At 37.6% G+C, this 27,815-nt stretch overlaps 2 protein-coding genes across 6 annotated transcripts in view; one reads left to right on the top strand and one right to left on the bottom strand.

Annotated features, from left to right (window-relative positions):
* Window positions 1-5,464: 5,464 nt before the first annotated feature.
* DDHD1 (DDHD domain containing 1) overlaps window positions 5,465-27,815 on the top strand; it is an 82,333-nt gene continuing 59,982 nt past the window's right edge. For 2 of the 5 annotated variants that reach the window (XM_081288773.1, XM_081288774.1), the window contains exon 1: window positions 5,465-6,712. In XM_081288773.1, coding sequence (XP_081144899.1) covers window positions 5,857-6,712 — 856 coding nt within the window. In that variant the 5' untranslated portion in view covers window positions 5,465-5,856. The remainder of the gene's footprint in view (window positions 6,713-27,815) is intronic. The other 3 variants (XM_081288775.1, XM_081288776.1, XM_081288777.1) reach the window with 3 other exon arrangements.
* LOC308648365 (interleukin-6-like) lies at window positions 26,117-26,740 on the bottom strand (the record flags this gene model as incomplete). The annotated part of the gene is made up of 1 exon (XM_081292989.1): window positions 26,117-26,740. The coding sequence occupies one exon, from the start codon at window positions 26,738-26,740 to the stop codon at window positions 26,117-26,119; it is 624 nt and encodes a 207-aa protein (XP_081149115.1).

Raw genomic sequence — 27,815 nt, 5'->3', positions numbered from 1 at the left:
AAATCCCTGCTGTTTTAAGCCAGGTAGTTTATGTAATTTTTTTTACAGCAGCCTAGAAAACTTATCCTTCTATATCTTCCTTAAAATTATCTCAAGAGCAGTTGTTGTTTATAATTTCTAACATGGTGCTGTGGTTTGAAAATAGTTTGTCCTCACTAAAACTCATGTTGAAGCTTAATTTGTCAGTATGAAGGTGCTGAAAGGTGTTGGCACCTTTAAAAGGTAATTAAGTCATGGAGGCTCTATCCTCAAGAAGCAATTAATGTAGTTCCCACCAGGTGGGTTAGTTATCTCTAGAGCAGGTTATTATAAAGTGAACCTGGCGCTATTTATAAGCCTCTCCAAAACCCATGGCACTTGCTTCCCCTTTCCATTTCTCCACCATGACATGAGGCAGCATCAAAATACAATACAGCATGAGGCCCTCATCCTAAGCCAAGAAATTGTTGACACACGTTCTCACCCACTTACAGAATCATAAGCTAAAGTAAACTTCTTTTCTTTACAAATTACTCAGTCTCAGGTATTTTGTTATAGCAACAGAAAATAGACAAAGGCACATAAGTAGAAATATGAGTGATCAAAGTTTATAATTTTTAACTTACCCAGGAAATTAATATTAATAATCAAATGAAGGACCATAAGTTCTCATCGATGATTAAGAATTAGTTTGAATCTTAAGTTCTAAACTTAAGTGAAGAAAGAATGAATTCCAAATGCAGGGCCATTATTACTCATTACTTATATCTAAAATAGAGGTTGCTTAATCTTCAAGATAAAATTTCTGAAGAACTTTGCATTCCTACCATCCCTTTAAAATTTGTTAAAATTGTATCCAATGGTTAGCTAGTATGGTTCAAAAATGTAATAAGAGAACCATGGAAAAGTTTGCAAGATTATGAGCCTAGAATATTTTTGTTCAAGCTGAAACTTTAAATCTGAAATGCTGACATAAGAATAAACATATTTTCTTAAGCAGCAGATGTAAAAACAGTAAGTCAATTCTGCCACTACAGAAACTCAGCAAATTACTCAGAGTTGTGCTAGTAGAAACCCCTATTGGAACATAACTCCTCTTTTCCTAACTTGTTATATGAAAATCAGGATAAAACAAATACATTAAAATGCTACTTATAAATCTCTCTCAGCACAATATTATTACTACCCATTACTGTTACTGAAGATTCATATGAATCATATATTTATACTTTGTGAAAAAAATGTGTGCTTTTAATTCAGATCTGGGGTGAGGTAGTAAGAAAATCCTAAAGAATAGAAGTCATTGAATACATCTATTCTGTATCTCATGGCATTCTATGGCAATGGCTTAACTCACTTTTCTGTTCAGAAAGGGCAGGAATATAGATAGCCAATGTCTTTCTGACATTAAAAAAAAAGCTGATGAGGATTTTGTGTTGCCTCCATGGAATATGCATCAATATTGTATTGACTTACATTTTCTTTCATTTGAATATATACTTTCAGCACCATTGACCTCTATGGGATAGAGGAATATAAACCATTTTTATGGGGTATTGGTAAGAACAATTTTGTGGATATGCCTTTCATAAATCTTTAGGTAACTGCACTTGATTATTCTAAATTTTAAGTGTGATTTCAGTTAAAAATAAAACAAAAACATCTTTAAAAGAGCACTAGACAAATATTTGTTGAATAAATAAATGGAAAGATGAATGACTTTATTCATTATGTATTCTGTGTTCCTTCTGCTCACCATCTCCCTTTGGATTGTAATTTGTTTCCTCTATTGATCTGTCTTTAAGGGAATGACCTCTGTGGTGGTGATGCAGCTATACCAGCCTTCCATTTATGTTCCTCGTAAGAATGAAAGAGTTGCTATTATAGTTTATTTAAAGATACTACTAGACCGTGAATGCTTGACTTTTGAGCCTAGCAGAGTGCCTGAAACTTGGTAGACACCTATTTGGGGCTTAAGTAGCTCCCAGTAATGGTTCACAATTCAAGAAAGATGCAAGATTCTATATGCACACCATTTCCTGCCTTCTTTTCTCTGAATAAAAAAACATTTAAAAATGCATCAGCATTGAATCTTAAGATTAAAGTCAGATATAGTGGTACAGTTACATAATCCCTGCTACTCAGGAGGATGAAACAGAAAGATGATAAGTATGAGGCCAACCTGACCAACTTGGCAAGACTTTGTCTCAAAATGATAAAATAAAAATGGACTGCGGATGTAGCTCAGTGTTACAGACCCCTGTGTTCAATCCCTAGTACTGGGGGAAATAATGTTGACCTATCTCAGGTATTTTTTCATAGCCATAGAAAGCTAACATAATACCTAATATGCATCCAGCGAATGTTCTCTGTTTCAATCAAGGATGTTGTTCCATTTAGTCAATACACTGAAAACACTCTCATTTTAAGAAATTGGATAGATACTAATCCTAAACTAAAGGAAGTAAAATTTAAAATGTAGTGGGTGACTTATCAAATGAGATACAGCAGGTGAGCAGTTTGGTTATATGTCTTCCTTGTTTCTGCATTTTAAATATACGTATTCCATTGCACACTTTGGAAAGACATTTCAAGTGTGAGTGTGTGGTACTGACTCAGAATAAATTACATGGCATAAGACTGTCCCCAGTATTGTAATACAGGTGAAAACAGGTTAAAATGAACCACAGGAACAAGCTTTATAAGTAAAATGGAGAATAAAAGGCAAAGATGGCAAGAAACTGAACCATGTAAATTTTGAAAGGTGAGAAGGGGAAGATGTCCATTGTTGCCAGATAGCCCCTGCCAGACCCTAATGGGGAAAAAAGGATGGTAGAAAGTGCAGGTGACTATTTGCCTTTTGTAGTACAAACCAACTGGCTTTACCTCTTTTTTCCTTTCCACACCAAGAACGCCCTCATACTTGGTTCTACACTGCTAGTTCTAGCAGCAGAAAAGCTCATTAATGTCAGAAGTCTGAATCAACACATATTTTCCTTCTGCAAAGGAGGCTTAGTCTTGGGTAATTAAAATGTAATAGAATGCTTTACACAGACCTAAGGAAGTTCAGATACTTATGTGTCCATTGAATGAATTAATTATGTGGAATTGGTGAGGAGCCACTTGAAGCCTGTTTTAGAAGGTGGGGAATGAGGGTCCCAACCACTCTTCCCTCTTGTCAAGATTATATAACCTGAAAAGATGCTTTAGAAAGTGAATGAAGCATAGCAGCAGGAAGCCTCAGATAAAATATGACTTTCTAAAGCAGAAAAGTTGAGAAGAACAGTTTCATGACCTTTTTCTTGATGTGGCTAGGAAATGAAAAAGAAATAAACACACACAGTCACTTGAAATTAGATACTATACTTTCAAATATCTTTTGCTCACTATTGGCCTGAAACCTACTACAAGTTGTCCTACTAGTCCTAGCTAAGGGTCAGAAATAAGTTCAACACCCACACCAAATTCTAGACCTAGACAGCAAGTTCAGAGAGAGGTGAAAACACCCTTCTCCTGGCATCCAGATTATGTTGAGAATCAACATCTTCAAGAAAGATCATTCTAAGAGTGTGACTTTACCCAGTGAATCACAGGAAGATAATGTTTTCAAAATAATCAAGTAAGCACAATACTTAACAATAGAAATATTCATTCAATACAAGGCAACAAGTATTTTTATTTTACAGAGGATAATATTCACCAATAGGAATAGCATCATCCTTAAGAGTAAAATTTACTAAAATAATCTGACCAGATAACTATACAGTTAGGCTGTATTCTATCAAGAAACATAAAGAAATAAGATTTTTAAATGCTTTGATATATTTTTAAAAATTTTTTTGTAGTTGTAAATGAACAGAATGCCTTTGTTTATTTTTATGTGGTGCTAAGGATTGAACCCAGTGTCTCACACATGCTAGGCTAGTGCTCTACCACTGAGCTACAGCACCAACCCTTGATATCTTATTTTTAAGCCCTTTTGTGCTATCTTTCACACTGTACTATAATTTACCTGTTTACTTACCTATATATCCCACTAGCTACAGGTTCTTGAAGAAAGAACTTAAGTCTCTCCCATTATCTTTTGTATCAGCAGCTAGTACAGAATTTCCCGGCACATAGGTACCTATCAAAACACTGTAGAATTAATACTTTCAGGGGTAGTTAAATAGATGAAGGTGCATGTGCAAGTTCATATTCTGCATATTGTCAACAGAATCATTAGAGGAGAAATTGAGATACAGGTACACAGAAGGCATTATGAATGGAAATTGATCTTGGATGCTTTGAATTAGGGCTGCAGTTTATAATTGGTCAGGTTGTTCACTACACAACATTAACCAACCAAAAGCACAAAGTGAAGCAGAAAATCTAGCCCATGCTTCACTTGCCAACCCATGAACCACAACATCACTCTGTATCTGCTTATAGGAAGCAATGCCTTTTTTCAAATTGTCATAAAAGTATTATTATACATGCTGGAGGTGGTCCTGATTTGTGTGTGTGTGTGTGTGTGTGTGTGTGTGTGTGTGTGTGTGTTTCTGATTTTGTAACTCATTTTCTGGGATCTCCTTTATATAGTTTATTTATAAAATAAAATAAAATTTTATTCATCACCCTGTGTTGAGAATACAGAGAAATACAACGAAATCTCTGATAAGAAAATTGCCCTACCAACCTGATTTCATTGCAAAGAGAGTAAATGAAACAGTGAGGATTTCTATTCTTGAATTGAAAACACTGAGGCTGGAAATTGGGTGATGAATAAAATTTTATTTTATTTTATAAATAAACTACATAAAGGAGATCCCAGAAAATGAGTTACAAATCGGAAGCACACACACACATACACACACACACACACACACACACAAAAAAAAAAAAAAAAACCCTGAAAGAAATCTTTAAAGGTCATAGAATTCATCACTAAAAGAAATTTTTATAGTTCCCCTGGTTCAATAATCTGTTAATTTTACAGATAAGGAAAGCACAAAGATCAGAAAGATTTGCCTGGAGTTAGTTAACAAAGCTGTCTAAAACCTCTATTCTAAATTTCAATTGAATAATCTTTCTACTACACCTGGATGGACTTGCCATCATTATCAATAAATATTGACTGTGCACCTATATGTGGGAAAAGCTGAGACTTACACACTTGGTTTCCATCAAAGGCCTTACAATGTGGTTGAGAAAACAGGAAGTATCGAAAGGTAAGCAATAATATGTGACACACGAAGGGAGGTTGACTCCAGTTTCTGAATGGGAGTGATGACAATTCTGGAAATGCACCAGGTGACAGTGAAGGCCCAGGTGAGGCTGCACGTGGATTTGAAGTCATGAAGGTGAGCACGCAACTTCCTGGGGCCATTTGGAAGCACAGCTGAAGCCTCCGGTTCATGACCCAAATTGTAAGGATGAGTCGGGGAAAGCCTCACCACAGTTGGGATGGGAACTCTAAGGGGGGGGACAAGGCAGCAGTGTAGCAAGGCTGGAGAGACTGGGACAGGTTGCTGATAAAGCCCAAGGTTGGCGGATGACCCCAGCCGACCCTGAGCTCCAGGCCCAAGGGATACGGAGGAGTGGCGCCCACAGAAACCTGGCTTCCGGGGCGGTACGCGAACGTGGGGCGGGGCCGGGGCGAGTAACGCCCACGTCTGGGTGCGTCACAATGGGGCGGGCCGCAAAGCGCGGCTGCGGCAGCCGCTGGCCTCGAGGGGGCGGAGCTGCCCCTGCTGCCGCCGCCGCCGCAGCAGCACTATTCGGGATTTGAAAGATTAAAAACTCCGGGTGTAGGGGCCGGCGGCGTTGAATGTGTGGCGGAAGCGCCTGGGGCCACGGCTCGGCGCGCGGCCGGGCAGCCGGCAGCGTCTCCACACCATGAATTACCCGGGCCATGGGTCCCCGCGGATCACTGAGCATAACGGCCGGGGTAGCGGAGGCTGGGAACTGGTCTCGGATGCGGGGTCGGCATTCGGCGGCAACGTCTGCTGCTTCGAGCACCTGCCGGGCGGGGACCCGGGCGAAGGCAGCGTGGCCCTAACCCTGCTGCGCGGGGAGCCCGGGCTGCATTTGGCGCCGGACGCCGAGGACCTCAACCACCTGGCGCTGGAGTCCTGCCTCAGTGACGAGAACTATGATTTCAGCTCCGCCGAGTCGGGGTCCTCGCTGCGTTACTACAGCGAGGGCGAGAGCGGCGGCGGCGGCAGCGGCAGCACCCCGTCGCTGCCGCCGCCGCCGCCGCCGCAGCAGCAGCCGCCGCTGGTCGCGGCGAACTCCGGGGGCAGTGGGGCTGCGGGAGGGGGTTCCGGGGAGAGGAAGCGAACCCGGCCCAGCGGCCCGACAGCCCGGCACCGCTACGAGGTGGTGACGGAGCTGGGCCCGGAGGAGGTTCGCTGGTTCTACAAGGAAGACAAGAAGACCTGGAAGCCCTTTATCGGCTACGATTCTCTCCGCATCGAGCTCGCTTTCCGGACCCTGCTACAAGCCACTAGCGCTCGGCCCCAGGCCGAGGACCCGGATAACCAGCATGTGTGCGGCCCGGCTTCCCCGCTGGGCCGGGCCTCTAGCTCTGGAGAGGAAGACGAGGAGGACCGCGCCTGCGGCTTCTGCTCGCGCGCCGCTGGGCTTGAGCCCCAGATGGAGGAGCTGGTGAACATCGAGCCGGTTTGCGTGCGCGGCGGCCTCTACGAGGTGGATGTGACCCAAGGAGAGTGCTACCCAGTGTACTGGAACCGTAAGTAGCAGGCCAAGGTTGGGGCGGGACGAGCTGCCCTGCAGGGCCCGACACGCACTGGAGCTGGTTATGTGGAAGGCGCGGGAGGTCTGACGTTTGGTCGGGTTAGGATGGAAATTGTTCAGGGAGAGCCAGCCGGTGAAGGTAATGGTGCAGATGGCAAAGCCCAGGCTGTTTAGGGTCTGGAGGAGAGGATTCCGCCCGAGGTAGCGTGTCCTGGGTGAGCCGAGTGCTGCTGCCATCCCTTGGAGGTAATCCAGGAACCGGTCCCCAATCCGAAAGGTTTCATTTCATGATCCTACCAGAGCTTTGTCCACCCGGGCATCTGATTCGGTCTCATCTACCCTGAATCGCCTATTATTTAAATAGAAGCATTTCCTCTGGCTGTAGGAAGGTTTGAGAGGATCTGTATGAGAATCAACAGTTCAGTTATGGATTTAGCGGGAAAAAAGATTAATCCCTGATGGGAAAGGAAAGGTGATATGTTGTTCCCACTGGGTGCGTTCAGGAAAGGTGGAAAGCACTGCGGTAAACAGGTCTGACAGTGGGTCCTCGAACTCTCAGGAATACTTGATTTTTTCTCCTAGGTTCTCATTTATATATTTTAATTTTGCCGCTCAATCTTGAAAAATGACAAGCCCTATGCCTCGGTTTCCTCATCTATAAAGTGGGGATATTGTAAACGAGAAAATATACCTAAAGGGCTTGGAACAGTACTCAGAACACATGTGTTATATGAGTATAAACAATATTCCCTAGACAACAGCTGCATCTAGGCTTAGAATTAAATTAGGAAAAAGGCGATCAGAAATATCTGCCACTGAGTGCAGATGTTATATGTGCAATATATGGTAAGTATTCAGTAGTGACAGAAATTCCTGGCAATCAGTAATTTGAATATACAATATTAACTGTTATGGGCCCAATACCTGAAATGTTTTCATTGATTGTCATTATCTTTAGGGTTTCTGTACATCTTATAACATTCTACTTTATATTAATTGTATGTATTGATCACTTAGCTTCCTTTCAGTGTGTTTAGAGACTTATGGACACAGTCTATCACCTTTATCTTTGTACTCTCATAAGGCCTAGTGCAATAGGTATTCAATAACTAGGTATTAAATTACAACCAGTGATTCTGATAATATTAAAACATTGATATGTTAAGCACAAGTTACTAAGATAGCAATTACAACCTGTGCCAAATCATCAAACTAAAATATGCACTATGTCCTATTATGCTTTAGATGACACTAAAGGCATTTGATACCATGTTTTTAAGGTCAGATCCTTGGGATATTCTGTTACATCACCCTTTTGATTATAAGCCCACTACGGATGGGGTATGCTTGTATTCATTCATGCAGTTCTTTGGTATTTACTGAATAATTGTATGTGCTGACACAGTACTCCTGTGAAGGTATTAGGAAAATTAGGAAAAAGAAAAATTCTTACCTTTCAGGGGCTTCCCACTTAGTGTGTCTTTAAGTGACCTAAACATCCTTGTAGTGTTTTGTTTTGTTTCCTGGAGATAGAACACAAAGATTTAGTGGAGCCGAACAGTAGAAGAAAAATGCAGATCATCTTTTGAGTGGGGACTAGAAACTGAGAAATGAATCTTACCCTTAGGTTAAACTGAAGTGTTCATCTAGAATACTGTATGTTCTTTTGGTTAATGGTAAGATTTGTAATGCTAGCTTGGTGTTTCGGTTTACAAAGTGATTTTTGACATTTATTCTTTCGCTGTATTGGCAAATCAGTGCTAACTTTCAGCATAGGAAGAAATGAACTCAGTGAAATTAATTAACTTATCCAAGGTCACTCAGTAGACAGTGATAAAGCAGTTCATTAATCCAGTGGGGAATACAGTGAGGTATCCAAAAAACTTCTGACCCATCCAAGGGTGAGGATATCAGGAAAGCTTCCCAAAGGAGCAGGGTGACATAGGGAAAAGCATTTCAGTTAGATGGAATAACATATGCAAGGACATAGAGGAATGAAACAGCATGGCATTTTGAGGAAATGAGGGTAGCACCTGCAGGGGCCAAAGACACACTGGATGGATTTGGGAACTGAGGCTTCTCCAACCTTCTTTCCTGAGATGGAAACATTTAAGGGCTGGTGTTTGTTATGGGACAGAATGCAGACTGAAGCACAGTTGGGAGAGTACCGTACAATATAAATTTGCAGTGCGAATAAGGCATTTGGACTTTATTCTGTGAGTCACAGAGATCCAACCAGTTGAAAGTTCTTTGAATCTCAGGTGTGATAAGTTCCTATGCAGTGGTTGGATTGGAGAATGGGAAACATTTGTCATTAGAATATTAGTGTCATAAATTCATCAAGAAATGGTGAGGGCCTACAAAAGTTAACCTGAAGGTAAGGTGAACTGAGGCTTCTCCAACCTTCTTTCCTAAAGCAGATTAGCTATTTAAGGCCAATTATAGCTTATAAATTAAGAAAATAATTTATATTATTATCATAAGAGCAACACCTATTTTTTCCTCCATGTTTGTATTTTCTAAATAGCACTCTACAAGATAACAACCCTGTGTGTCCCAAAAACATCATACAAGCTAAATGAAAATATAGTATTTTTATGGTGCTCTATTAAGTATTCCATTTCTCACAAAATCCACTGCAATTTTGTTCTAATCGGTTCTTTAGATGTCTGTATTATATTAGTTGTCATACCTTGCATTCAGTTCCAGTGTGGTCTCTTCATCATTTCTCAAATGGAGGAACTGTTAGGATACTTGCAGCTTTTGATCTTTACCCCATATCAGTAAAGAATTCGATTTTTCATTTTAGCCTCTTTTGGAAACTTTCTGAATAGTGGTAATGAAAGTTTTAAAAAGAGGGCTAAGTTCCTACGTAGAATCCTACAAATTCCTACATAGGAACTATATAGGATGTAGAAGTTCCTACATAGAATGGTGGTAGGAGTCCATTGGCCATTTAGATTTTTGTGTCCTAATTTATCCCACTGCATCTGGATGTCAAGGTGAATAAGTTAACTACCCTTAGTCTAAAAGAAAGGAATTAATTTGTTCTTCCTTTTGAACTTTACTTGCAGATAAAATTTGAAGTACTTGGGCACACAAGAACAGTATTTGACTTTTATAGATAGGAAGTCAGTATTATGTATTAAAAATTCAGTTGTCCGAAACTTATTTTTGTTTTATCATATTGTTTAGATTTTCTTCTGGCTACATGTGGGCATTTTAGATAAAAACTGATTGTTGCTGAGTAATGGCAGAGTGAACTCCCCTGTTTCCAGTGTTCCTCCTAACTACTTATATTAACTTCATAGACTTGTTTTGAGAATTAGTATATACAACATGCTTGAAACAGTAGGTTGGCCCATAGTATAGTGTTAACTCTATCTATGTGGATCTCAATAATTATGCACCTTAGTTAACTAGTTCAGTGCGCACAGTTTGGTGTTATTGGCCTACACCTCATCAAAAGTGAAAGTCTATAAAGGATATTGGCAAGAAAGTGGCCAAAGCATTTAGTAATAACTGAAGACATATAGAACATTATAGATATATTTCACAAGCTTAGAATAATCTTGTAGCAAGTCCAATGACATTGATATGTTGTGCAGTATATACTACTAGATAGAGAGTATGTAATTTCTATTCATTGACCAAATCAATAAAATTACTTAATTGATCAAAATTGTATATGACTGTGTAGTTTCCAGAAGCAATCAACTACAAATCACAGGTTTCTCCTCTACACTTTCTGGTATACTTTTATATAAGGTCTACTTTTATATAAGGTCTACTTGCATTGTTATAATTTGAAACCACTTTCAGTTTCAGATACTTTAGAAAGTAACCAGTTGTCTTTATGATATGTTGAATTGAAAGGGAAATTATATTTCCAACAAAATGAGAGAAAAATTGGAGCTTTCCCCCCAAATATATGAGGTTTATTAACTTGGCATAGATGTAACCAGCTATTATTCATTCAAGAGTGAATAAGAATTCTTTATGTGACTTAGAGCATCATGGGAAAATAATGGAGTCCAAATGGGTTTTGTGTTTTGTTGAGATCATTGATAAGTTTCTGCCTCCGGAACTATAGGAAGTAGAGACCAGGCATTAATATGCCTGATCTTGAAAAAATGTTGGAAACTTACTTCCTATTATTTTTTAACTGTTTTAAGTCCTTACTAGTCCACACTTGAAAGCAGCCTGGGCTACATTGGAACTATGACTCCTCAAGTTTACAGAACCCTGGCAGAAGTCTTCTGAGAACCCACCCTATCCCACATCAAGTCCTCTGTAGAGTGCATTTTTCAGTGAAAAAGCACAGGGATGTGAATAGTTCCAAAGATGGAGGACGGGACTTAGCACTACCTGACAATGCAGTCAAGGTTTCCATCACGTTTTGCAATGTGCCATTAGTTTAAAAAATGATCTAACATCATTTATTGATGTGTCTTATTACATTATTATTACATTGTAATAATAATAATAATAATAATATGTTGTACCAATGCTTTATATAAATGTTTAGAGTAATTAGTATGATTTTCTTTCCTTTGTCAAACTCTTCTTTCCTCCTGTACTATTTTGTTATAAAACAAGCTTTTTGTACTGTTTCCTCTTCCAAATTTATTTCTTGGGTCTCTTATTTTCTCATCAGTTCCTGTGGTTTGTGTTTTGTGTTTTGTTGAGATCATTGATGTCTGGAACCCTACAGCTGATCCTTTTTGGTAGAGAACAAGAAAAAGCTGGATGTGCTGGTCAAGGAGTGATGATGGACACCAAGGGGAGAAGAGTGGGAAGACAGGGAGAGGAAAGGGAAATGGGGAATGTATTCACAGGAAGCCTAAGATGAAGATTTTTGGCAGAAAAGATTGGGAGGTAAATAGAATCCCTGATAATTGGGGAATCTGTTTTTAAGACCTTTATCTTTTGATGAGTCGGATGGAATTTAAACTGTACATGCTATCAAAAAAAATCTAACAGTGATGAAAGGTGTAGATGCAAAGAATTCTGTCTTTTTTGCCATGATCCATTCCTATAAGGTCAGTTAAAAAGTAGAACATATTTTATAGTTCCTCTCTTTTGATTTTGCATCTATAAGGAGAAATTGGCCGACAAGAAAATGTTGAATTACAAATGACTGGTTATTGGGATGAAAATCTTAATACAGATACTTTTTGATGATATCTCTGAGTTAGGGAGCAAGTGAAATTTAAGGTTAAACAGTTGGAATTGCTTGTGCCAGAGAGCTATAGACACACATAGAAAAACTGATACGATTGTATAGAAGTAATTCTATTTTAGTGTACTGCTTCATAGTTTTATCAGATTGCCAATAAGAATAAATTATGTTTATCCTAATGCTTTATTATATTAAGCTGTATCTAGATAATCTTTATAATCATTGTTCTTGTGCATTCAAATAAGCGCTATTGATTGACTGCCAGGGGCCAGGCCAGACTTTGGAAATTACATTGGTATATATTTTCTGTATCCCAATACCTCAGATATCTGGAGATCTTAAGAGAAATTTAAGTTTCATCTGAATGGTGGATGCATTTTCAAATAGTTGTAAGTTAAGCTTTTATGTGTTAGAATATAATTTTAACTCTTTTGAGTAGAAATTCATTACTAATTCTCTCTTGATGTGCTTCTCAATGAATCATTATTCTGAACACTAATGGAGAATAGTCCTTGAGACACATGATATGGGACAAGAAGTTGATGAACTATGCTAAAACTTAAGGTTTCTGAATCATAAGCTGTGAATGTGCTGCTCAGCAACTTCCTATGATGCATAGGGAATAGAATTGGAATTATTTCCGAACTTTAGTGTAGAAATAGTTAATGCAGACTCACTCTTATATTTTACTACGTAATAAAAATGGTTAACTTTTGGTTCATATTTTATTGACTGAATCCTTTATTCTCATTCTAGAGAATTGCTTCTAGCTAGACCTCTGATAAGACCTGCATTTTAAAACATTGTGTTTTCACCTTCCTCCAAGTTTGTTTATGATTTGGAAAACAGTTTTGCTTCAAATCAAAAGACAATCATCAGAGAGTCTCCTTCAGAGTAAACCAATTGAGCACCACTCAAACTAAGAAATGCACAGGGTGGCTGCTGAAGAACTGTCTGTGGTGCGCACTCTTCCAGTGTGCTAAAATGAACCTTTACTGTATGGCTAGCACTGAGACAAGAGTACATATCTGTAGGTTTATGACCAAGTGCTTGCCTTTGCTCATCATTCTCATTGTACTGCCAACCACTGATAACACTTCTTACGTAGGATTAAGATAAGTTACCTATATCTTGCTCTTAGTCTTTCACTAGAAAAAAATAGGACCTCATATTTTAGAGAATCTTTTTAGATATAGTTGCAATTTATTCTTTAAGCTGATTACATTCATTTAGCCTATTTTATTGTTTTGTATAAACTACATTATCTATTCTACTTTCTTTGATAGGAAGAAAGATTAACTCTACCTCATAGTGTGTACCCCAATTCTGAATGTAGGCTTGACTTTTTTGGAATTCTGATTGCCTGGCATGTCTGTCTTTTAAGGAAAGATTTACAACCCACCAAAGAATATGGTAGGCCACACCTAAAGAGTAGACTTGGTTCACATTTGTTTTCAAATCACCTTTCACCTTAACACAGCTTGTCAGGTTTCCTCTTTGCTGCCTCCATTCAGTTATAACTAGCTTTTCTAGAGAGGCAGCATTATGTAGTGGTTAAGAATGTTAAGGGCCATGGGAGCCAGACCATTTGGGCCCAAGACCCAGCTCTGCCATATACTATTTGTTTGACCTCAAGCTACTTCAATTTTCTGTGCCTTAGTTTCTTCTTCTGTAAAATGTGGATGATAGTATCTGCCTCTTAGAATTATTTTAGTAAATGAGTTAAAACATTTAAAAACTTGAAATGAATATATTGTAAGTTCTATATAACTATTAATTATTACTGTTTCTCCGTTTTCCTGCCTTTTCTGTGACTCCAGATTTATACTCTACGTGACATTCTTGACTCTTGTTTTTATTTTTATTTGTAGTCTCTTTCATGACTTTATATCTTCTTGACCTGCTGTCTTGGTGATCACCTCTTAAATAGGCAGAGCCCTGGAGCCCCTGTAACTGTCACCTGCCCCTGTGAGAAGCTGTCATTTTTGCTTGGCTTCTCAGGCCTAGAAAGATCTGTGCTATTTGAGTCTTCCTGACTTGGCCCTCAGAGAAGTGTACCTGTAATTCTCTTGTGAATCTACTGCCTATGGGAAAGAGGAATTTGTTCCCATTAAAACATTCTAAATTCTTAAGCTTCTGCTTTTATTGATTGATATGTAGATCCTCTCACCGAATATAGGAGGAACTGACTCTACCCCCAAAGCTCATTTAGATCATCTCTACCCCCTACCAGGATTTTTGATACAATTGAGAACTTTACAGTTTTCTGAAAGACTGCTCAGTTTTCAATTGAGCAGAGCCAGTAGTGTTCTTGGTTTTCTGCCATGCTGGCAAGGGGAAAATGGCCCACAACAATCCCTTACAGTGCAGGAGACCTCAGTATGCAGACTTTGATTCCTCCTGACCTGCAGCTGAATGAAGAATGACAGGGACAGCAACTAGGCTGTGGCAACTAATATAAGATGTGATTTGAAATAATCTTGAATCTACCGTTAGGGATTTGAGGTAGTCTTCCCTTCCCTAGTTTGGCAGTAAAATCTGTATGTGTTCAGAGAACAAATCTTTATTGTCAAATTGCTTTAGTTTGAATCTTTGATTTACTATATATAGCTCTTTGACTTTGAACAAGTTACAGTCTCTCGCTGGCCTAGTTTCTCCTTTGCAGATGGGCATTACTCTTACTCCACAGTTATTATCAAGATAATTATGATTACTATTACGACTCTGTTGATGTCTCACTAAGTTACCCAGGCTGGTCTGAAACTTGCCATCCTCCTGCCTCACCTTGTAAGAAGCTGGGAGTGAAATGTGCCACAGTGCCCAGCTCAGCAGACAGTTTGTAAGAGATTTTAATGAACAATTTTTGCTTCACTTTTGAAAGGTATTTGTGCAGGGTTTTATAATCCTCAGCTAACTTTTTTTGTTTCCTTTAGAACTTTAAACATGTCACTTCATTGTCTTTCATTGTGGTTTCTGATGAGAAGTTTACAGTTATTTTAATATCTTCATTCTTTGGGGTGTCAGCATTCTTATTCCTGGTTTATCCCCCATTTATCAATGACTTCTAGCAATTTTGTTATAATGTGTTTTAGTGAGATTTTCTTCATATTTCATCTGGGTAGTACTGTTGAGATTTTAGGTCGTGGAGTTTAGTTTTCATCAAATTTGTAAAATGTTGGCATTCTGATTTTCATTTTTTTTTCTTTGTTTCATTTTAGATAGTTTCTATTGTTATGTTTCTATTATGTGTTATTGAATGAATATGTCCTGTTGCTATGTTATGAGCTTAAAGAATTTCACTCACTTTCTGCAATGTCTGATATAATGTTGATCTCATTTAGTTATTTTCCATCTCTAGAAGTTCAATTTGAGTTTTTATTTGTTGTGGTTTTTGTTTTTTATCTATAAAGTATAATGTTATTTTACATGTTTTTCTACTAATTTTACCACCTTAATGTGTTTCTGGCCAGGGAAAAGTCAAGCTCAACAATACTACAGGCCGAGTTTTGTGCTTTGCATAGCTTAGGTATTCTTTGGATTTTATAGAATTCCTGTAGTATTGTTGAGCTTTGTTCAACGTACATAATTAAGTGACTTCATGTTAGTTTGATTTTATCAAGACTTTCTTTTAACCTTTGGTAGGTCAGAACAGTTTTTGGTATGGAAATGATTTATCCCTACCACATCAAAACTTTTCAGAAGACATTGGTCAATTCCTTGTGGATTAGGTGTTTGTATTCTGGCTGACTGGAACAGAAACTATTCTAAGCCCTATGTGGGCTCTAGAAATGTCCTGCCTTTCCATGGCTTCAGGCGTTTTTCTCCTGTGTGTGCAATAAATGGTACTTAGCCAAAGACTTTGAAGAGACTCTTCTGGAGATGTCCAGCTCTGCCTTCCTGGATGGCCCTCTAATTTCCCATACTTTGCCTCATAAATTCTGACCATTTTGCCCTCCCTCAACTTTGAGTTGTTTTACAACTCAACAAGATTGCTAGTTTTCATTGGATTACCTCTCTATATACCATAACCTGAAATCCTCTCCAGCACTAAGCATAAACAGCAGTGGGAATCCTCTTAGTCCTTCTGCCAGTTGTACAGTATCTTAAAATCATCATTTCATATATTTTTGTCTGTTTTTCTATTGCTTAAGGTGGGATAATAAATGTAGAATGTGTTACTCAATCCTTGCTGGAAGTAGAAATGTGTCCTTCCAATTTTGCAATTGATTTACTCTCCATATTTATCTTTTTACTTCTCTACTAGGCACAATGCAGTACTCTCATATACTCCATGCCTTCCTGCCCAGGAATGTTGAAATGGAGAACAGTAACACCTTTAGTGAGCCGATATAGATTAAATGGCTGTTTGTCAGAGTTGACTTGAAATGTCTTCTACAACTATTTTTATGGGCTTTAGGATAGAAGTAATTGTTAGAATTTCATATTGAAACTGTTTGCTAATGGCTCTTTTTTACCTGTGGCCTAATTGAGCCAATTACTGCATTTAATGATCCCAAAATGGACTGAATGTTTATAACTCCCCTAAAATTCATATGACCTTCGAGGTGATGATAGTGTGTGGAGAGAGCGGGCTTTAGGAAGTGATTATGTCATGAGGGCTGAAAGGAATCAGTCCTTTTAGAGGGGAGCCTGAGGGAGTTTGTTTGCCCCTTCTGCCATCTGAGGACAGATCCTCACCAAACACTGAACCTGCCAGTACCTTGATCTTAGACCTCCCACTCTCCAAAACTGTTGTTTATAAGTCACCTAAGTCTTTTGTTGTAGCAGCCTGAATGGACCAAGACAGCTTCCTAGTCTCCACCTTTCTTTTTCAGTCTTGTTTTTTATAACTCAGTGTAAAAACTGACTCTTACAGATCTGTTTTCACATCAGAGGACCTGCTTTTTAGGATACCGTCAGGAAGTAAATCAGCACTGAGCCAGTCACAGTGTGTCCACAGAGCTCTCCTCTTCAAGTCTTAGCATATATGTGATTCTTGGTTCTCTGGGCTTGCTTCTTCATTTTTTCTAGCATAGGGTTTTCATTTTGGAATTTGGGAAAAAAATAGTAGGAAAAATGGGCTTTGGATAAACCGAATGGCTAAGACTTCCAAAAGACTAGTCTTTCCCCACTATCCACTTTGATACAGAGGTTGAACCCAGGGGCAATCTACCACTGAACTACATCCCCAGCCCTTTTGCTTTTTATTTTGAGACAGGGTCTCCCTGAATCTGGGGTGGTTTTCAAATGTGGAATCCTTCTGCTTCAGCCTCCTAAGTAGCCAGGATTACAGTTGCGTACCACCAGACCTGACCAGAAAGCTACTCTTGATATAACCAGGTTTAACTACTACATGTGGATTTAGAAACTTTACAACATACTCCATAAGTCAGAATAATGCCATAGCATGGAATGGCATTTTAGAGTTTACACAGTGCTTTTACATGTTATTTTTATTAATGCCCATTGTTGCCCCTCTGTGAGACAATAGTGTTACACATGAAACACTGAGCCTCAGAAAGGTTAAGAGATGGAACTGGAATTGTAGCCCAGGCTTCTGAGTCCTTAACTAGTTCTCTTTCTATTTTGTAATGTCTGTGATCTCACAATTTACACCATCAGAACAGATATGAAGGTTAGGTTGCCAATAGTTCCTAACAACCTGGATTATTTTATATTAACCTATATAAGGCTTCCTTGTCCTTCTTCATTACCATTTATTCCACCTGTTTGATGATTTTCTAAAAATATTTTTCAAATAAATTTCCTGTTTTAGGAGTATCTTATGTTTTCCTCTGCTTCTTTTTGCATATGTTTAAGCTTTGCATCTGTGCTCATTAGCATTCTGAATTTGACTATACAAATCTTTCATTTCTCTTTTTTCTCTAGTTCCTCTTTCTTAAAAAAGATTTTGGTTTTTCTTTTGATTTCTACAAGGTTTCAAGTTTAACTTTTTTTCCAAGCTTAATTTTTGATGTGATTGTTTCATTTATAGTTAGTCCTCCTGAAGAGTAAGCATTTGACAATCTGACATTTGCCATCTTCCTAATGTACTTTTCTTTTGTAACATGAATTGTTTTGTTTCAATACATGTTTAAAAATCTTAATTCATCTATTCATATGATGTCTAGTAGGTTAAAAAAGGGTGGGAAGTGATCAGCTCTACTTCAAGTGAAAAACTCTTAAGAGAAAATTGTGCTTGACTTAAGTCTTATAGAAGGGCATATTATATATAAGCTGAAGGAATGTCAGGTATAAAGACATGGAGTCCTAAAGAAGGCCAGTACATTCAGAGGTTCTGTTTGGAAGGGGCATTAGGAGTATGGTAGAAGAAGAAAACTAGATAGATAGGGACTAGAATTTTGTCCTGTAAGAATAAAATATTGATAGATATAAAAATGGAGAAGTAACTTGACCAGATTTGCGTGTTTAGATTACCACGTTGACCGCTGCATAGAAGATACAAGGAAAGTTGGAAGAGTTAGTTTACAATGAGGAAACTCACTAGTTTTCTAAGTGAGACAGGGAGATTCTAGGGTGGCATTCTGGTTATTGGAGGGATGGAGAAAGATGTCAAGGTGATAGAATGTGCAATATCAGCATTGCAAGTGAGAGGATGTGTGGACCAGGTTATCTCTGTTTTTTACTTGGTTGGATTGTGGGAGAACAAACGTTCCATCCAGATCCTCTTTGGGGTGGCAGAGAGAAGCTAAAAGTTAATTTTGACATACTGCATCTAAGGTAGCTACTGCACAACCAGGTGGAAGTGTCCAGTGGACAATTGAGTTATAGATTTGGAGCTGAAAAACAGTGCTGGAATTCAAGATTCAAAGATCCTCAGTCATTTAAACCAATGGTCTTTAAAATGGGTTATGCAAAACAGTGCATTTGGGGGGTGACATAATAGAAATATTTGAATTTATATTTCTTTCTTTTAACATTTCTATTTTTGTATGTCTTAGAATGGATAAAACATTTCAGAAGAGTAATAATGCGTGTGTGTGTGTGTGTGTGTGTGTGTGTGAACATGTTCAAAATATTTTTAGCTTTTAGCTCTGAATGATAAAATTTGGAAATAACTGATTTAAACTGGTTGGGAACCATTGGTCACTTTTGAGTACTTTATAATACATAACCTGAAAATCTGCTTTAAAAATACATGTTTCTAGGGCTGGGGTTGTGGCTCAATGGTGGAGCACTTGCCTAGCACGTGCAGGGCTCTGGATTCAATCCTCAGCAACACATAAAAATAAAATAAAGGTGTTGTGTCTAACTACAACTAAAACAAAATATTTTAAAAAATACATGTTTCTATTGGGCATGCCCATAATCTCAGTGAAATCAGAAGGCTGGGGCAAGAGAGTCATAAGTGTGAGGCCAGCCTGGGCAAGTTAATGAGACCTTGTTTCAAAATAAAATTTTTCTAAATGCTTGGGATGAAGTTCATGATAGATTGCCTAGCATGCTCAAGGCCCTGTGTTCAGTCCCTAGTACCAAGAAAAAAAAATACTTATTACTGTACCCTGTCTCCAGAAACTCATTTATTAAATTGTGTGAAGGAATATGGAAAATCTTTTAATTCCTCAGTGCATATGAGAGTATTAATACTCAGCCAGGTTTGGAAATCATGGGTTAAAACATGGAAAACATATTGAGTAGAAAGAGTAGACAAGGGCTGGGGATGTGGCTCAAGCGGTAGCGCGCTCACCTGGCATGCGTGCGGCCCGGGTTGGATCCTCAACACCACATACAAACAAAGATGTTGTGTCCGCCAAAAACTAAAAAAAAAAGTAAATATTAAAATTTTCTCTCTCTCTCTCTAAAAAATAAAATGATAAAAAAAAAGAGTAGACAAAGTTTGAATAACACTCTGCTGATTTTAAAAGTTTCAGTTATATTACTACATATTTTTATTTCAGGCACTATTGTAGGTGGAATGGCTATAGTTAGCATAGAATTGATGATCTCCACTAATCTAAAATTAGCATTGAAAATTCAAATATCTGGGGCTGGGGATGTGGCTCAAGTGGTAGCGCTCTCGCCTGGCATGCGTGTGGCCCGGGTTCGATCCTCAGCACCACATACCAACAAAGATGTTGTGTCCGCCGAGAACTAAAAAAAAATAAATATTAAAAATTCTCTCTCTCTCTCACTCTCTCTCCTCTCTCACTCTCTCTTTAAAAAAAAAAAAGAAAATTCAAATATCTGTTTTAATATTGTTTATTCCATCTTTTGGCAGAAGTTTCTGTCCCATATCTATGCAGAGTCTATCAATTTTTGTTTTTTGTTATTGTTTGTTTACTTAATCAAGTACCTAGAGAGAAAAATTTCCCTAAGCCTATAAAATTCTGCATTACTTTCACCAAAATATTATTTGCATTACCAAAATATTATTTGGAAGGCTCAGTATAAAATGGCCTATGATTTAAAGTCTGTCCACCGAATTGAAATGAGATTGCTAAAAATGTCTAAAATCTGCCTTTTATGAATTAAAATTTGAGAAAAGAATGAGAATAATGTGAATGCCTCAAAGGATCATGTAACAAAACTATTGAGAATCACTATGGGTTGAATTGTGTCCCCCTGAGATTTAATACAATGGAGCTCTAACCATCAATACCTCAGAGTGTGATTATATTTGCAGTTAGGACTATAAAGAGGTGATGAGGTTAAAATGAGGCTATGAGGTTGGACCCTGATCTACTCTAATGCAGTCTGGACTGATATGCTAGTAAGGGGAGGAAATGTGGACCTCCAAAGGAAAGACTATGAGAGGACACAGAGGTATCATAAGAAATTAAACCTACTAATACATTGATCTTGAACTCAAAGATGCCAATTATAAAAAAATTAATTTCTTTTGTGTAAGCCACCTATTCAGTACCATTTTGTTATGACAGCCCTAGCAAACTAATAGAGATAGTAAACCAATTAATCAATTTTACAGTTATATGGCTGAAGAAAATGCATGTAGGTTTAAAAATCCATTTAGCAGTATTTCTTAAAAGACTTGGTGTTTAAGGTATAATTATACTGGCCAGAATATCTTACCTCTTGAGAAATTTGCCTGAAGTTGATCAATGGAGATATTATCTTTAGCCTAAGCCCGCTTTAGTATTCATAGTGTGATTGTTGCTTTCAAATATGACCCAAGGTATATTTTGAGGTATTTCTTTCATAAAATAGAATTTTGTATAATTGCTAACTCTAATCCAACTTTACAGTTATAATATTGTAGCCAAGCTAAATAATGTTAGGATATTAACTATGGCTACTTTTGCCTGCATTATTCCCTCAGTGAACAAGCAAGTATTCAGGTGTTTGAATGTAAGGTAATATTTTGATATTTAGTTCCTAGTTTACTTCCTTTCATTTCATTTACCAGTTAAATAATGATTAACTCTCTGCTTAACTTTTTTATCTTACCAATCACTTAAGTACTATCAGTTTATTATTTTAATTGTTTATTTTATTATGATAGATTTCAAACATATGAAAAAACAACATAACCAATAATCAGTAATCCCTTTAGCTAGCTTAAATATTAAAATTTACAGATAGAATCAAAATCTCCCTTTCCTTTAATCCAGATGTGACTTTTTTGAGATTTATCCATGCCAACATATCTAATTCCAGATATTTGTTTTTATTATGCATAGTACTTTTCCATTGCATAAATATAGCATAGTTTTATTTTCCTCTTTGGACATTTAAGTTGTTTGGAGTTTTTTTTGCTATTGTAAACATTGCCATAATAAACATTTTTATATATCTCCCTTGTGCATCTGTGCCAGAATTTCTCTAGATTGCATACTTAACAAATGTAGTGTTTCAAATTCTGTTTCTCTCTTATCAGTGAGTCTGAGCATATTTTATGTTATAAGTGTATTAATTATTTTGTTATATCAGTTAAAGTCCAATGAGATGTCAGAAACTGCTCATTCATTTCTAACCAAGAAAGTGTAACATAAAGACATTAATGTAGGAATAAAGTAATGGGGCAAAAAGAACCGTATAAAGAATATGGAAATAGCAGATACAGGTAGCAGCCACCACCCAGAGACTGAGAGCACACAGGAAGAAGACATTCCCTTTCCACTTAAGATTTATACTAGTTAGAGAGTAGCAGTGGTCACTGGAGTGCAGTCCCATTGAAATTGCTAGAAAATCTGCTCTGTTAGTGCTGGAGGAGAGCTTCACAGGGAGTCATGTTGTCTTGAAAGCTGCCTTAGAGTGTGTGAAGGGCAGTTCAAGGGGTGGTGCCTAGCAAGCAGGTGATATTCCACTATAAAACTCACTGGGGAATTATGGTATCAGGGGAAGCTGCACATGAGAAGATGCCATGTCTCAGCACCAGAGCAGTGCTGAAAATTGAAATGTGCATCCTGAAGGAGCCCAACAAAGTAAGCACACTGGCACCAAGAAGAGAAATCCCTTCCTCTTTCAGCATTCTTCCAGTGTCACCTACTGGCAAAGCCCAGCTTTGGGTCAGCTGGCAAGGGAAAATTATTTAGAGTTCACCTCTGCCTTAGAGCATGTAAGGAAGGATGGATTGGGAGCTGAGAGGCAGTGAATTGGTAACATAAATAATATCCTTTGCCCATATTTTAAAACTGAGTTGCTTAACATTTTTTATTTGTAGACATTTTTTATTTTTAAAGAAAACAGAATGAAGGCATTTTGTTTTTTATAATCACATTTAAATTCTTACATACTATTTTGTCAAGTGACTTTAATTTAGTTTATCTTCTTTATATTCAAGCACTCCAGGATTTTCAGTACCATGAATAACATACTAACAGTTCTGTAAAAGTCAAGCCAGGGCTTAGTGATAGGTGTGAAGATGGTCTGCTATCATTGTGATAGTAAAAAAAGTTGTAGGCTCCTTACTTGCATTAGTGTAAGTGTAAGATGCTATAATGACTATCCCATGTATTAATGCAAGTAGGATTAGATATTTTGGTAAACAGATTCATAAATTATATTAATAATGTAGAATCATAGACTAAATATGTTGGATAGCATGGACATTGAGAGTATGCAAAAAGAATATAGTTTTATTTTTGGTAAGGAAATCACTTGAGAAAAGAACTATTTGAAAGACTTTGATAAATTAATTAATTTAACAAAACTCCATTCAGTCTAAACTAACCTGGATAAGTTGCTAACTTGTCTGAGAGTGATACAGAATATCAGTAAAGAAAGTTGACAGTAGCAACTTAGACAATGTTTGATGTATTTCGGTGGTCAAAAGCTCTTCAACTCTGTTCCCACTGCAATATCCATAGCTTCCACAAGGCTTTTATAATAAAGGTGTTGGCTAGAAAATGTACAAATCCATTTAGCATATTCAATTTAATAAGGGGGAAATGTTAAATACTTTAAAAAGTTTTCCATACTTTCTGGGTTATCAGTCAATTTTGATGACATCTTAATTATTCAGATTACTACATTTCAATAACCAAAGTATTATTTCATGACACTATTTTTTTATTGTTAGAGCTTTATAGTTATACATAGTAGTTGAGTTCAGCCTGACAAACTGATACATGCATGGAAATCAATTTCAGTACATGATCTCCCCTTTTCCCTCCCCCTTTTCTCTCCTTTCTGTTCTCCCTCCCCTCTCCCATTCTTCTTCCTCTATTCCACTAGACTTTCTTTCACTCCTGTATTAATTCGTATTTGATTGATTCACTATGTTGTCTTATACTTCCCTCCCCTTTTTTTAATTTTACTCTAACTTCCACATATGAGAGAAAGCATTTGAGCTTTGAATTTCCGAGTTTAGCTAATTGACATGTAGCATGATATTCTCCATTTCCATGCATTTACTGACAAATGCCATACTTTAAATTCTTTTTTTTTTTACTGAATAGAACTCCATTGTGCGTGTGTGTGTGTGTGTGTGTGTGTGTATGTGTATTGCCATTTCTTAATCTCTTCATCTATTGATGTGAATCTGGGTTGATTCCATAATTTAGCTATTGTGAATTGTATTACTGTAAACCCCGAGGTGGCTATATTGCTGTAGTATGCCAACTTTAGATCTTGAGAAACTACCAAGTGGGATAGCTGGGTCATATGGTAGTTTCATTGGTAGTTTTTTGAGGAATCTCCATACTGCTTTCCAGAATGGTTGTACTAGTCCAACCAACAGTGTACACAAATGTATCTTTTTCTCCACAACCTCACCAGCATTTATTGTTATTTGTATTCTTGGTCATTGCCATTCTGACAGTAATGAGATGAAATCTTACTGTAGTTTTGATTTGCATTTCCCTAATTGCTAGAGATGTTGAACATTTTTCATCTATTTGTTGGCCATTTGTGTTTCATCTTCTGAGAAGTTTTCATTTCATTCTTTTGCCCATTTATTAATTGGCTTATTTGTAGGTTTTGGGTTTTTTAGGTTTTTTTTTTTTTTTGAGTTCTTTATATATTCTGTATATTAATTCCCTACCAGAAAGGTAGCTGGCCAAGATTTTCTCCCATTATTAGGCTCTCTATTCAAGCTCTTGTTTCCTTTGCTGTGCAGAAGCATTTTAGTCTGATGACATCCCACTTATTGATTCTTGGTTTTATTTCTTGCACTTTGGAGGTATTATTAAGGAAGTTGGTGCCAATACCTATATGATGGAGTGTTGACCCTGTTTTCTTCGAGCAGTTATAAAATTTATGATCTAATTTCTTTTTTTATTGGTTGTTCAAAACATTACAGAGCTCATGACATATTATCTTTCATACATTTGATTAAAGTGGGTTATGAACTCCCATTTTTACCCCAAATACAAATTGCAGAATCACATCGGTTACACATTCACATTTTTACATAATGCCATATTAGTGACTGTTGTATTCTGCTACCTTTCCTATCCCCTACTATCCCCCCTCCCCTCCCCTCCCATCTTTCCTCTCTACCTCATCTGCTGTTGTTCAATTCTCTCCCTTGTTTCCCCCCCCCTTTCCCCTCACAACCTCATATGTAATTTTGTGTAACATTGAGGGTCTCCTTCCATTTCCATACAATTTCCCTCTCTCTCCCTTTCCTTCCCCCCACTCGTCTCTGTTTAATGTTAATCTTTTCCTCATGCTCTTCCTCCCTGCTCTGTTCTTAGTTGCTCTCCTTATATCAAAGAAGACATTTGTCATTTGTTTTTTAAGAATTGGCTAGCTTCACTTAGCATAATCGCTCTAATGCCATCCATTTCCCTGCAAATTCCATGATTTTGTCATTTTTTAGTGCTGCGTAATACTCCATTGTGTATAAATGCCACATTTTTTTTTATCCATTCATCTATTGAAGGGCATCTAGGTTGGTTCCACAGTCTAGCTATTGTGAATTGTGCTGCTATGATCATTGATGTGGCAGTATCCTTTTCCCCATATCCTCGCCAGCACTTATTGTTGTTTGACTTCATAATGGCTGCCAATCTTACTGGAGTGAGATGGTATCTTAGGGTGGTTTTGATTTGCATTTCTCTGACTGCTAGAGATGGTGAGCATTTTTTCATGTACTTGTTGATTGATTGTATGTCCTCTGAGAAGTGTCTGTTCAGGTCCTTGGCCCATTTGTTGATTGGGTTATTTGTTATCTTATTGTTTAATTTTTTGAGTTCTTTGTATATTCTGGATATTAGGGCTCTATCTGAAGTGTGAGGGGTAAAAATTTGTTCCCAGGATGTAGGCTCCCTATTTACCTCTCTTATTGTTTCTCTTGCTGAGAAAAAACTTTTTATTTTGAGTAAGTCCCATTTGTTTATTCTTGTTGTTAACTCTTGGGCTATGGGCATCCTATTAAGGAATTTGGAGCCCGACCCCACAATATGTAGATCGGAGCCAACTTTTTCTTCTATTATGATCTAATTTCTAAGTCTTTGCCCCATTTTTTTTCTTTAAAAATGTATAAATTAGCAATTTTATTGAGGTAAACTTATACATTCCAAGAAATGATCTGGCTCTGAAACAGGATATTCAAACTGCCTAGACTTTTATATCATTTCAAAACCATTATATAAAATATTTCAAGTGACACTTTATAAAATTATAAATATAAATCACATATAAATTAACTCAAATCTCATAATTAAAATAGTGTCCTAACGCTCATACTGTCAGTTCTTTGTAGAGAACAAGATAAGGTAGGTACCCAGTGGACAGGACATGTTTTCTGACCATAGGAAGCAATGCCCATGAACCAATAAGCTTAGATGCCCACTATGCTTTCTGAACAGCTCTCAGGGTGAACTGCAGGAAATCCTCAAAGTTGCTCAAGATGAGTTGCATGGTCATGACCTTCTGCCAATCATTCTGTGACTCCAGTTTTGCCAACAGGTGGATATTTGCAGTTGGGCTAGGGAAGACTATTTTATTGGGATTCTTCACCTCTTGTTTCAGAATCTCAATCAGGGCTTTGGAACTGAACTGCACATGTTCAGCTCTGTCCCTGTTATTGCCTTCCTGAAACTTGTTCCGGATGTACCTCAGGTAGACCTGAAACTCCAGAAGCCCAGAGGTGATTCGCACAAGGCAGTTGTCCCGATTGTATCCAGTTTGGAAGCATCCATCTTTTTCAGTCATCTTTGGAAGGTTCAGATTGTTTTCGGACATTGCCACATGGCTCTTGATACAGGTCTCATCATTCTTGCACAGCTCTTTTCTCATTTCGAAGACTTCCTTGATGCGGTAGGAAATCTGTCCTGCGGTTTTTCCAGAAGAGGCATGTGTTGGTTTATTTCGAGTGACACTATTCTCTCCATCTTCTCTCTTAAGTTCTGAGGCGGGGAAGGCAGTAGCCACCACTAGGAGCAGCCCCAAGGAGGCAATTGAGAAGAACTTCATGGCTGTTCCTGGAGGGCAGATGGAGCTCTCTTTCTTTCCTGGTGGGCTCAAGAGCTGAATGTGCCTCAGACATCCCCAGTCTCATATTTATTGGGAGTTGAGGCTCTAATTTTGAGACTCTCTTTGCCCCATTTTGATTTGAGTTTTGTGCAGGGTGAAAGATAAGGAGTCTAATTTCATTTTTCTGCATAGAGCTATTCAGTTTCCCAGCATCATTTGTTTAAAAAGCTGACTTTTCTCTAAGATATATTTTTGGCACCTTTTTCAAATATCGGATGATTGTAGGTACATGGATTTGTCTCTGTATTTTCTATTCCATTGGTCTTCATGTCTATTTTGATGCCAATATCATGCTGTGTGTTTCTACAGCTCTCTAGTATAATTTCAGATCAGGTATTGTGATGCTTCCTTCCTTGCTCTCTCTTTTTTTTTTTTTTTTTTTTTTTTTTGCTTAGTATTGTTTTGGCTATTTTGGGTCTTTTATTCTTCCAAAGGAATTTAAGAATTGTTTTTTCTAATTATGTAAAGAATATCATTGGTATTTTTATGGAGATTTCTTTGAATCTGTATATTGCTTTTGGTAGTATAACCATTTTGACTATTAATTCTGCCTATTCAAAAACATGGGATGTCTTCGCATTTTTTAAGGTCTTCAGTTTCTTTCTTCAGTGTTCTGTAATTTCATTGTAAAGCTCTTCTGCCTCTTTGGTTAGAGTAATTCCCAAGTATGTATGTATGTATGTATGTATGTGTGTATTAGATTATTGTGAAATGGGATGGTTTTCCTGGTTTCTTTCTCATCTGTATCATTGTTGAATTATAGGAAAGCAGTTGATTTAGGGGTGGTGATCTTGTATCCTGCTACTTTGCTAAACTCATTTATAAGCTCTAGAAATCTTCTGGTGGAATTTTCTGCATCTTCTACATATAGGATTGTATCATTGGCAAACAGAGATAGTTTAACTTCTTTTCCTATTTGTATCCCTTTGATTTCCTTTTCTTGTCTGATCACTCTGGCTAATGTTTTTAGGACTATATTGAATAGGAGTAATGTGAGTAGATAGCCTTGTCTTAT

The sequence above is a fragment of the Spermophilus citellus genome, assembly GCF_964194105.1.
Source record: "Spermophilus citellus genome assembly, chromosome: 4".
Lineage (NCBI taxonomy): Eukaryota > Metazoa > Chordata > Mammalia > Rodentia > Sciuridae > Spermophilus > Spermophilus citellus.
The sequence above is the reverse complement of the archived record's forward strand: the minus strand, read 5'-3'. Positions and strand labels throughout refer to the sequence as shown.